This window comes from Micromesistius poutassou (genome assembly GCF_964030765.1).
Source record: "Micromesistius poutassou genome assembly, chromosome: 8".
Taxonomy (NCBI): Eukaryota; Metazoa; Chordata; class Actinopteri; order Gadiformes; family Gadidae; genus Micromesistius; species Micromesistius poutassou.
In genome coordinates, this window is record NC_140278.1 from 10,228,502 (window position 1) to 10,241,676 (window position 13,175).

At 42.6% G+C, this 13,175-nt stretch overlaps 2 protein-coding genes across 2 annotated transcripts in view; both read left to right on the forward strand.

Annotated features, from left to right (window-relative positions):
- Window positions 1-8,655: 8,655 nt before the first annotated feature.
- On the forward strand, window positions 8,656-11,248 carry rrp15 (ribosomal RNA processing 15 homolog). Its single transcript, XM_084471410.1, has 5 exons — window positions 8,656-8,722; window positions 9,067-9,452; window positions 9,579-9,676; window positions 9,911-10,097; window positions 10,800-11,248. Exons 1-5 carry the CDS (start codon window positions 8,671-8,673, stop codon window positions 10,941-10,943), a joined length of 867 nt encoding a protein of 288 aa, XP_084327536.1. The 5' UTR covers window positions 8,656-8,670; the 3' UTR covers window positions 10,944-11,248.
- Window positions 11,249-13,057: 1,809 nt separating this feature from the next.
- The window catches only part of LOC311351766 (transforming growth factor beta-2 proprotein-like), a gene marked incomplete at its 3' end in the record, with an annotated part of 19,816 nt that continues 19,698 nt past the window's right edge, over window positions 13,058-13,175 (forward strand). The window contains exon 1 of the mRNA XM_084471910.1: window positions 13,058-13,144. The remainder of the gene's footprint in view (window positions 13,145-13,175) is intronic.

The window sequence follows — 13,175 nt, forward strand, 5'->3', positions numbered from 1 at the left end:
TTTGTGGCCAGAGGGGGCCTCTGCTGCACTTCAGGACTGCTGAAACCACTGACTGGGAGATGTTTAATCAGGCAGCCACCTACCACGACCTCACAGACAGGAGTACTTTGATACTGTCACCTTCTACATTAGCAAATGCATTGCTGATGTAACCACCAACAGAACCATCACCACCCGGGCTAACCAGAAGCCATGGCTGACAGGAGAGGTCTGCGGGCTACTGGGGGCCAGGATCACCGCCTTCAGAGCTGGGGACACGGGCTGATTATGGTTCCATGTCGATGCAACGCAACGACCATGCAGATGCTTGGACGCAGTCGTGAACCTGTTTTGGTTCTGTGTCGGGTTTTAGTGAGTGGACCAATCACAGCCCTTGTTGCTGCGTCACCTCAACGGAAGGTTACAATTTTTGGGAGGCGCACGTCAGGAGGCACACATCTAGATGGACACGCCCACCTATGATGTCATAAGAGACCGATTTTTAAAAGGCTTGTAACGGCTAATCACACCACACCTGGTGGCATGTCATGGGACCTTTAAGAACAGAGGGCCAACCTGTCCATAATGTTCCTCATATTGCACATTTCAATCCATTTCTTTTTCAACTTTATTTTATTTATACCGTTTTGTTTTGCCTCACCTTTGCAATATTCACAATTATTTTGCTCTATTTAGAATTGATTTATTGTAAATATTACTTAGGTAAAATAAAATAATTGTATCCTTGTCTCCTTATTGCACCGTGGGTCAGAGACAAACGCAATTTCAATTCCTCTATTTGTCTGGCACATATTTTGGAATGGACAATAAAGCTTTGACTCTGACTTTGAACTAGTATTGCACCATCAATCGTACCATTAATTACTGGTTAGTAATGGTGGTTGTTCCAAGTAGCTACCTGGGGCCATTTATTTTCACCACTGTTTATACATCTTTTATAAATAAAAAACATACGTCAACTTGTTTATCAGGTAAAACAAATTTGTAAAATGTAAAGTTAATAAATTGACATTAAATAAATATTCTTGGTGTGAGTTCTTAAAGGCAATCCGACTATTTCACTCTTTCTGTATTTGTGTGATTGCATAGGCCTACCAGATTCAATCGTTATGTCAGGGGAAGGACTTTGAATAGGTAATCTGTAACCCGACCCTAAACTTGTCAGTCAGGAAGAACCGTAGCTGTGAATAGGTTCAGTCTATGGAAAGAAACAGATTCCGTTTTCGGAGAGTTGAAGGGGATTCGTAAAGTGCGGAACGGTTAATAAATAAGGCTACATTTAGACTGATGAGAAAAGATAGGACCACTACTGATGTGGGAAAATATTGTGAAAATGCATATGATGATGTGCCATGATGTGCTTTTGGAACCTGCGCACGCAGGTTGCGCGCGGAACATTAAATTTAATCAATCTACTACTTTAGTTCACTTAAATGTGTCTCAACCTTTAAACCGCAATTAAAAAGCATGGATCATTATTTCTAATGTTGAAAATAAATAACGAAAAATAGGGATAATGTGGTCTTTGGTTTACATAAACCTGACGTTATTGAGCGAGTTTACTTCAGGTGTAGGCCTTCGCCTCTTTTGGTAAATACATCCATGGGGTGGTCCAGTTTACCGCAGCAGTACCTGTTCTTACCAATTACATCCATGGGATCCCACTGTGAGGGATTTATGGCTCAACATCGCCCCCTAGCGTGCATCAGCTCTATGAGAAATGATAAGGAGACAACCCAATTTTGTGGAGTTAAGATCTTTATTGAAAACCGATAGTAACATCATTTCAAACACAGAACAGTTGGATAATTGAGGGTAACAGTGTGCTTCTATTGGTCGAGGGAGCACCAACAGAACATTGAGGATACAGCCGTGTCTTTCCACCATAAGATGAACAGAATAAAAACAAAAAAAAGATACAGAAACAAATGAGGGACACACAAAATAACTATTTCAGATTTGAATGGGGGGGAATCCAAAACAAAGTGTACTTCTGTTCTCCCTGCAAGTCGCTTTTAATGCAATAAAACAGAACAAAAAAAAAAAAGTTTAAAACACAAAACCGAGTGGCTTCAATCTCTCCATTCATGGATGACACCAGTCTATCCCATCCACAACTGTACATCATTATAATACATTGCAGTGCTTGCAATTGAATGGTTTATCTTTTTATTTGCGAATCCAGAGATTCTGTACTGTTAGGAAATTCCACTTGTGGTGAAATCGATATAGTAAATACATTTAAAAAGCGCATCCTAGCTCGTGGTGGTGTTCGGCCGTGGACACAGTTACAGCAAAAACACACACACACAGAGAGAGAGAGAGAGAGAGAGAGAGAGAGAGAGAGAGAGAGAGAGAGAGAGAGAGAGAGAGAGAGAGAGAGAGAGAGAGAGAGAGAGAGAGAGAGAGAGAGAGAGAGAGAGAGAGAGAGAGAGAGAGAGAGTTGCACGAGTGACAAAGAGACAATATATGGGTAAGGTGGGAGTTGAATTTCGGCCCATTTTGGACATTAAGAAGATTTAATGAATTTACCTCAAATCTAGTGCCGCTCCAGATGTGGAGATCAGCCACAGGTCATCTTTGACAACCCAGTTCCAATTATTATATAACCATAACTGTATAGCTACAGCCATTTTTGTAATCCTACTGTCAAGCCACAGAAAATGCAATTTACTCCTGAAGTATTCCATTTCCACCACTGCTTTGAAGAAGGAACACACATCATCATTAAAGCTCTGTCTCCATCATGAAGGACCACCTCAGCAAATATGATCTCCAACAGGCAAGATGGCAACTGAAACAAATAAGATTATTCTATTGAAAGACATCATCTCCAGTTAGTATTAAGCCAAACAGCATTAATAGAAATACTGAATGAGCACTGAATGTATTCAATAAATATTGTATTCCCAAAAATAGAAACACATGCAAACAAACAAAATCAAAAATAAATTATTAATAAATCAAATAGCTGCTCAATAGATGTTGCCAACTCCTGCTCCTGCTGTGTTATGGGCTCTATCCGTCTTTCCTATTCCTACGTAGAAATGTCATAGGGCTGACGTTAACAAGATGCTTCTCATGAAGCATCTAACACGTGAAAATCCTCAACTTTTACTATAGAAACTAGGGGTTTGACGGTACACGCATTAACAATTTCAGATTTAAATTGCTGACCTGAGTGAAGTCAAAGGTCCAATCCAGTGCCATGTATAGTGCGTACTGTAATCCATATTATAAACAACGGTTTACATTCTTTTCATATGATAGAACAGAGTTGATACAGAGTTGTTACTGTACATATAAACCATGTCAATGATCCTTTTCTCTTGGCACCTGCTTATGTTATTATGTTTGATGCCGAGGTGCACAATCCCATCACTTACTATTAGCATGAACACACCACAGTCCACGCTGCCTGCTTGTTCTGGAACATTCTGATAAAAAAGCCAGAAGTTATTGACAACTCAATTATATTTAAATACATTTAACACAATAACATTTCTTGATACTACATCAATGCATAGCACATTTCACAAGGCATATAAAAGTCCAACATTTCCACACCAATTCCATCACAAATGCCCAGGATCCTGACGCTCTGGGTGTTGCAATGGTGCTACAAAAGACAAGAGGATAGCATGCTGAAATACACTATTTAAAGACAGACATGATTGTGATGTGACGTCACCTTTGTGGGCAACATTTTAAACCGTTTAAAGCACAGACAATCAATTGCCTATTAATTGGCTTCCATTATTGGTTTAAGTAACAGTGGAGCAGGGCAGGCTGTGCTTCCTTGATCGCCACAAATGTAATGAACACATCACCAGAAGGCTTTTTTGAACACAGCAGAAGCAACATTGAACGGTTGCTAATTATCTACAAGGAATATTGAACGGCTCCTAAACATTATGAATAATAATAATAATAATATAACACCGTGCAAAACACAACTTAACGGAACATTAATTTACGGGAACAATTAACGGTTCCACAATATAAGACTGAAAACTGAACATGGATAACTAATGCCAGTCTCCATAGCCACTAAGCTTGGACCAGGAATCAAGAAGACGAATCCTCTTAAGTTTAGGCTTCAGGGCCTGTAAAATATACCGTAATAAACCCTACAGTTTAGCTTCATAACGACAACAATTATCTGCACTGAAACTTATTTCACTCCTCAGTAGGCTACATGTGAATGAGGCTTTGACATTCAACACTCACCGACATGATGGACTTTGAGTCTTCCTTCTTCTCAACCGGAACAAGCGCCTCATGTACTAAGACTTGCGTGGATTTCTGACAAAGACTTTGCGGACGCCAAAATCTGGAACGTTGCTGCGCACAAAAAAATCCGATGTATCAATCCTTGCGTAAGCACGATTTCACGCAGATTCTCATTGTAGGCTACATCCCAATTAACGTGAAATTGAGCGCACATGCACGAGCCCGACTCTCCGCCCAGTCTCCTCCCTCGTTTAATATGCTAATTAGTATAAATAGGCCTGCAGTAGTGCCCTCGTTAGGGGAAATGCATAGTTCCAAGAGGATAGCTCTTGGGAATCCGAATCGGCTGATAAGTCATCATCAGTCATCATCATGAGCCAAAAAATCATAATATGAAAATGAACACCCGTTCATTTTGAATGCGACCATTCGCAATATCTTCTAACAAGGCCAACACTACACACACACACACACACACACACACACACACACACACACACACACACACACACACACACACACACACACACACACACACACACACACACACACACACACACACACACACCGACCGATTATAGCCACATTTTGCGTATGCTTTTATATTCTCATTTATTTGGATGCATGCTGACGATAGGTTGTTGGGAGGGGGGGGGGGGCAAGCATTAGGCTACGCTTTTTCATGAATCATAAACTCGAAATATCATTTTATTTAACTTATTTTACATATTTGAGAAAAACCATGCCAAAAATAGCATTTATTTGGCTATGATATAAATATTTTAGAGCTCCCTCAAAATTTCACAAACCATGTTTCCAGGGGAGCTCAAATCACCACTAGGGGAGCTATAGCTCACCCTTAATTCGCACACTGCATACACCCAAGGTGTCAATAATATGTACATAATTCGAAATTGGCCGACTGGTTCATTGATGGATTGATTTTGAGTAACAATGGCTTGTGCTTACTCCACTCAACAATCACATAATGATATTGCAGTCAATAATTTCACAACAAATGCGTGAAGAGAGATCAATTAGCCTAGATGTCATGCGTGGTCCGGAAAATATGTAACGTTTAATAAACAAGCCATCACTGAAAATAATATTGCTGGAGCTTCCTTTTAATTCCAATATTGACAATTTAGTTTTGTGGGTCTGTTTAAGTTTAGCCTAACAACAGTGTCACATTATGCGTCTCGACAACAATAACGCATGATTGAAGTGCATTTAAGATCATGCATCCCGAAGTTCAAATCCACTTTAAACTAGCCCTCATATTGCAATATTCCTTCATGACTCGTGATCGTGTAGGCCTAAAGTTGTTGCGCTGATTTGCCTCTATGTGCCGCCAACTGACAAAATGCAGCAGAAATGTGCGTAAGCCAGGTATTTAGTTTGCGTGGAGAACCGCACTTTCTCACGTCAAGTCTTTGGACATCCGAATGTTTGCGTGAGAAGTTGCTTACGCAGCTTTTTTGTGCATAAGCAAGCTTTGTACCCCAGGTATTTTTCGGTCAGTGGCGCGCATTTTTTAGATCATTTGCGCCGGAACACGCCCCTGCTTTTTGCCGACACACCTCTCCAGGCACAAGTGTAGTGGTGCCTGGTTGCTGCGGGGGAAAATCAGCTTTGCGCCGGGTGCAAACTAGCCGGGCGCAAGACAGGGCCCCTAGTGTTCTATATATATATATATTTATAAAATGGGTGGCTTAAATCAAGCGATCTGATTGGTTCCCAACTGTTGTATATTGAGCGTATACACACAGCTATGACGCCCGTTCAGTTTACAGAGTTCAGTATCACTCCGTGCCTAACTCTAACTGTTTTTTATTTATATATAAAAGCGATAGCATAGTTCACTGAAGACTAAAAACATGTTGATTGATGGAGAGGGTGGAAATGTTGTAAAGCAATAGGCACACGGTGAGTGAACTCAATAGTAGGCTAAATTGCCGGCAAACTGCCGGCTACCGTCTCTAGCCTTCTCTCTGAAGGACGCTACAGTCAGTGAGTTTACATGACACTCAAGAAAGTCGACTTATTGGCTTAGTCCAACTATGATTGGATTACTAAGATGCATGTATACACCTTAGTTGAGCTATACTCGAATTGAATTGGGTTACTCATAGTCGAATTAAGACCCCTAGGTAATGCGATTCATAGTCGAGCTAAGCATGCATGTAGCCAATCGAATTGGATTATGCGTTGAATTGCGTTCTGCGCATGCTCGAGATCTTCTCCTGGGGCCGTGAGCCGGAAGTAGAAAGAGACGATAGTCGTGTTGTTGTTGTTGTTGCCGCCGTCGGATAAGGGATAACGAGATTTATGGAGATTTATTTAAAAAGGTGACACAGAAGATGGAGGAAGCCGGTGAATGTAGTTACCCCCTATAAGAATTGTGTTCCGGAGCGCGCATGGCATGCATTCATTAAAGGTGGAAGCACACTGACACTACGCTTCGATTTCACCCAAGGCTGAATTAAAAGTACATGTTTTTCTAAATGTGGGTCATCAACAAGGTTGTAAAGTAGTAACTACGATCTTTATTCATTCATTGCGCCGCGGCCGAACTGACGGGGGCATTCTCTGATATTATGAATCTTACAGACTCATGCGTCGGGTTCTCCGACTCTCTGGTACTTCCACAACAAGTAAAGACTCCTAGGCTGGGTTGCACCAACATGGATTAATTTTTAAACTGGATTAAATCAAGGTTTAAAAATGAAATGAATGAATCTTACTTTAATCTTTGTTTAAACTGGTTTAGCTAATCCAGGGTTAAAATTGAGATGTGCAACACACCTCAGGTTGAATTAAAACCCAGTTTAAACCTAGATTTACTAACCCTCGATTAACCCTAAACCAGGATTAAGTTAAACCACGTTGGTGCAACCCACCCCTAGTCGGGTTTATCTCGCCCATGGGGAAAAGGAATTGGGGGAAATTAACTTTGGCTTTGACTCTCTGAAGTCCAGATTGAAATGCGACATGGAGGAGAAAGCGATGTTTCAGCAGACAGCTGTCAGTTCACTTCGGGTCTATATCATTTCTCCGACGCTCCATTGTTCCTCTCGGTCGTATGCGGACTGCTCCGCCGGCAGAGCAGCCGGAGGAGTCAGCATACGACCTAGAGGTCGGAACCATGGAGCGTCGGAGAAATGATATGGACCCGAAGTGAACTGACAGCTGTCTAATGAAAACATCTTTCTTGAATGAGTTTGTTGTTGCTGGTGACGTAAAGAGGTCAACCGGTGGCTCTATTACCACTAGTTGAAATGGGCACAGCGCCACCTATCGTACCGGTGCATGACACGCTTCGGCCAATGAATCGATTTACTCACCGAAATCGAATTAAGCTGTGCATGTAAACGTACTGAGTGTGTTGCATAGCAACCGCCGTACACTTTGCAGGCAGCCAGGAGGGACTACTTTTTTGTATTCGTTAAAAAAAAATGCTTTTCCGACTTTCTCGCTTTTTCAAAATTGAGGGTGTCTATGACTTTCATTTCGCCATACTTACGTAACCGTTTTATAAAAGCAATAGATCACTTCAGTCAGGGTCGCCGTCCCTCCGCTGCACGTCGGGACGGACAACGCCCCGTAACTGTGGTCAAAGTCCTTCTAGGCAAGTCCTCTCACTCGCGGCCATCTTGGCCACGCCTTTCGGGCAGCTATTTGGTCTTAACAAGACCAGGGCCCTATCTAATGAATAGGGAGAGAGCTGTATCTCCATTTTCCGAGATCTAAGGGGCATAAAAAACACATGTTTGAAATCACGATGAAAAACAGACTAAAATCGCTGAAAGGGTTTGGTGGTTTTGTATTAAATTAACGTTTTAAAAGCCCTTTTTCTTACAGGTAATCTTGGACTGCGCATGCGCAATGCTTCACGACACAGTTTTCATTTACGGCATAACAACACCGGCACTGCACTGACAGCAAGTTAGCTTTAAAAGTTAGCTTTTGCTGCCGAGCCAACAAGATAACAGGTAGTCGAAGTTTTCCAGTCGATGCTGCTTGTGCCGCTCCAGCTGCTGGTTCTTCCCTCCTGATTGAAAATAATAAGTGTCGCAAAAAGCGTGACCGCGTATGACCTGCAAAATGATTGGAGCAACGGCACCGGAAGAGGCGGGACATGTGTAAACAACTGCCATCTTGGCGGTACGAAGTTTCCCCATGCATTTCAATGGGTGATTTTTTCAGTGATGTGTCTCCTCCTTCTATAGTGTCTCTGCTGTGGTATAATGACCGTATACTACAGCCTGTCGTGATCTATTGCTTAAACATATATGGTCCAGCCACGCCTTCCCGCAGGCCGCAGCCGTTAGCTTCTCCTTGGCCAGGGAACCATTCGGAACTACTTCGGTTGCGTCCGATGTTCACCTCCCTTCGTCGAACCCTTTTGCTGTTGCACTCTGACGTACTTCCGGAACAATGATGGCTGCTACGAGCAAAGCACACGTGAAGACCTCCGTGGAGCAATCTGGTAAGTAACATACTTTCATTTGGTATTAAAAATGTAGATAATCTGATGGCACTCAGGGAGAGGAATCACCCGATATCATTACGTTAGTGTTATTGTTATTATAAACACAGCGACTGTTCGTGGTATTCTAACTAGAGTGGACGAGAACGCCTACGGTAAGTTAACACAACAATAACACTAACGTAACGACCGCGTTGTTATTGTCCTAGACGTACAAGTGTGTCATGTACACGGCTTCTTTCACTTATTTGTTTGCTGTACACCAATATGTTGGAAGAGACGGGGGTGGTTGTACTAGACACATGTACTACAGTACTACTAGTAACACGTGTCTAATCTCTTAGGGGAGGAGGAAGACCATGAAAGCAGCGACCAGAGTGATTCTGATGGAGATGCTGATGAGGGAAGCGTTGACGGAGAAAATGACATGGATGATGATGATGATGATGCTGATGAAGATGATGATTATGTTGATGATGATGATGATGGCGAAGAAGATCCTAACAAAGACATTAAAGTTAGTGACGGAGATGAGGCAGACGATGAAGATAAAGGAAATGAGGAGGGTGATGGTGAACCCGCTAACCCTAACGCTGGGTGGGCAGATGCAATGGCCAAGATTCTGCAGAAGAAAACCCCAGCGAGCAAACCCACAATACTGGTGAAGAGCAAGGATTTGGACAAGATGAAGGTGAAGGAGAAACAGGAAAAGCTGGAGCAAAGAGAAAAGGTGAGCAGAATGAAAGTGGCATGTTTTTATGTAAATAAAAAATACTTCTCCCTTCCTAGTTCAGGACCTTCCAGTTGACTGGTTAGACAGTTAGACTGATTAATGTAATTGGGTTCCTTACCACAGACGGACAAGAAGCGTACATGGGAGATGATGTTCAGGGTAAAACCTGACCTTGTAACAGATCGGGAGGCTGAAAGGACCCTTCAGAGAACGGCTACCAGGTGGGAACCTGCCATTTTATTTTGACTTATGAACAATTGTAGTTCTGTGACCCATTTGGTTCTCCTTTAGCAGTGGTCTCTGCTTGAGTTTGAATGTAAACCACGCCTTGGTAAGGAAGGAATGTAAATGAAGGCACCCAGTATTTACAATTGGTGTGCGATGATCGCTTTTCTCCCGACCAACAACCATGAAACATGTTCTTAAAAGAGGTCTTTCTGTACACTCTTCCCCAGAGGCGTAGTGCAGCTGTTCAACGCCGTACGGAAGCATCAGAACCTGGTGAACGATAAGGTGAAGGAGGTCGGAGGATCTGACAGGAAGAAGGCCAAGCTCCTCTCCTCGGTCACCAAGAAAGACTTTATTGATGTGCTGAGGGGGAATGACACAGGGAACAAAGTGGTGAAGGCTGAGAAAGAAACTGTGAGTCTAATATTTACTTATGTTTTGGTTTAATGTGCACTTTTACACCTTACATTTGTACAATTGTGCTTAATAGATAGCATTTCATCAATGACTTGTGGTTACCATGACACGTTTTTGTCAATATTTTCGGTTGAAAGGAACAAATGAGTACAATGTAATACTGAATGCAGCAGCATTGTTTTCATATTACCAGCCAGGTATACCCTATTTAAGACCAAAAGTATTTGGGATGATGCTCCTGTTGTTTCTGCCTGCAGGATCCATTCTTCCTGCTGTTTTAATCCTTTTTTCTTATTACCTGTGTTCAGCTTCAGCAAGGCAGTGGATGTGAACACTTTAGTGTATTCAAAATCGTTAGCTTACGATGGTGGTGCACCATTCATTTTGATTATATAAATATAATCAAAATCTTAACATACTTTTAAAATGTGAAGTAACTAATTAACCAGAGGGGCCAAACTTTGCATCATATTGGTGTAAGTATGCTGTCTACCCATGTGGTGGCACTGTTGAGTTATTTTTAAAGAAAGTGAACCGGCCAGAGTTGGACTTGTCTGTATTATCCCATCACATGGCTCGAAAGCAGAGGTTATTCTGAGGAGAAGCTATATTAGATGCATTCACTCACAGTATTTAATTCAATTATTAATCAGTTCATTCAACACATTCATGTGTTGAATTAATTCCTTGGGGTTTCAGGTTGCTGCCGAGAAGCCGTCCTGGAGTGTCCTCAGAGATGACTTCATGATGGGTGCTAAAATGAAAGACTGGGATAAACAGAGTGACGGAGAGGAGGACCAACCGAAATCCGAGGAGGGTGCAGAGGACAGCGATTCGGACTGATGCCCTACCAACACGTTCCTAATGACTCTGGGCCTTGGATGAATGGGGGGGTGGAGGATTGTGCATTGTGGTCCGTCGTCCCTGAGGTTGTGGAGAACAGGGTTAACACTTCTGTTTTCCCCCATGGGTAAAATGAAGCTTTCGCTTTGTTGACACGATACCGGAGCTCGTGTTCAGACGACATAACTTAACTGTCTCAATCTTGGAGCTGTATGACCCCTGCTCTACATCCGTGTCCTATTTTATTCCTGTACATAACAATGTTTTTGTAATAACGTTTGAATAAACAGCCAGTTGGACTTGAACTGTATTCCCTATCTACTCTGTCTCACTTGAGTTTGTATATGTTTTGCAATCTATAGTCCATTAATCACTTTAGTGACTTAAGAAGGGCTCTCCGTATCTGACTGTTCTTCCTGCACTGACTGCAGATCAGATTCAGCTGATGGCCGGAGAGCTGCTGACTCCTCTCTCTCTGTCGCGCACTCACACCCCCTGCTTCATGTTGGCCTAGTCTCCACACCGCCGGGTGAAATGATTTCCCTGGAACTTTTCTGATCCCACGGAAGAGGAAGGTCCCTCTCTGGCTCAGCTGTACCTTGTGCTGCCAGCAACAGTGCTTTTCAGTGTCATGGAAACGCCTGTCACCGCTTCCTTCTCTCTTTCGTCTTTCTTCCAATCCTGGCTTTGCACTTTAAATCTGCTCTCCCTGGTTCACCTTAATGTGTACCTGTGACCCGACAGGAACATATAGCCCCCCCCCCCAAGCAGATCAAATCCTCAGCAGCACAGATGGCTTCCGTCTCAAGCTCTCCATGCAGGTGCTTCTGCCGCTCTCATGCAGCCTGTACAGGTGCGTGGCTCTTCAGAGTACATCACATCTCCAAGTGTGTCGCAGAGGTTTGAGGTGAGCAGGTGTTTTGGGGCGAGGTAGTGCAAAACTGACATATCAGGCGATTTATCATCTCTGAACGCCGAAGAAACACACACACACACACACATCTCGGCTGGCCTCACATCTGTCTGCGGTTTCTGATTTAGTGACAACATCTGGTTTACACCAAGCAGGCTCAATGTGGTGGTGCTGGCCGCTCAAGGCCTGTCACTGTTGATGAATTGTTCATTCTGGTCGGTATGGGCATAGTGGAGGAAAAAGGCCCTTGCAAATAATCCTTTTTTAAATCCTGTTATTGATGGAAAGTATACATTTATTTCTGGTAAGTATACGCAGTGTATACTTTACCAGGCAGTCTCTCTTGAAGGATGCATGAATGGATCGGAAACGGCACTGCCTTTCATGGTTTGTCACCCTGTCCAAGACAAAAGGTTTATGAGGTTTGACACAGATAATTGTTGATCTCCCTGCCATGTAAACGTTCAGGGGCTGAAACGCATTCCTCCAGCAGAGTCGAAATCATCTGTGTATGCCTTTCCATTTTCGTATTAACCACAAATCACACAAGGCGTTTCAAAAATGATTGTGCATGGCCCAACACATCTATTAAATTGGGCATCAATGTTTGAGAGGCATTTCAAAGTGCTAAATTTGATTTTCCCCACCTGCTACTTTTGAGTGACCATCCTGGAAAGTTTGCTGGAACATTAGCCTTTTATATTGACATACCAGATGGTGGTTCATTCTGGTTCTTTTTACCAGCCATGTTCACTAACAGGTAGACAGTGGTCTCAGCACCACAGTGAACCACCTATCCCATGGGGAGTTTGCAAAGCATGTGTTTATTAAACAATGGATACTAGCACATTACACATTGATATGAACATTATAGGCACACCAACTACCTGCAATGTTCATAGTGTGATTTGTCTTTGAGGATATGAACCATTTTACAAAAAAACAAAAAGGTATTAATTTGTTTATAAATGCTTTTGCAACTATGGATAGAGAAAAAACAACATTGAGGCAACAGCAGCTAACAACACAGTTTCCGAAAGACAACATTTAACATTATACTATATTATAAACCCACAATCATGCCTTGGTTTTCTATAATGAGACGGCTTTAGGACCCTGCGTCATAGTGCGGGGCGCCCACGGATCATTACCCGTTGCACTATCCCGATGGGCACAGTGCGCACTCATATTTACTATACGTCGCACCGTCACTCGGGTTTGAAGGAGTCTCTGGTTATAGAACGCAGTGACCACAGGCTTAGTTGGAACAGGAGGAGCACGTGATGAAGTAAGTCCACTATAAATCTCCGCTGATGCGC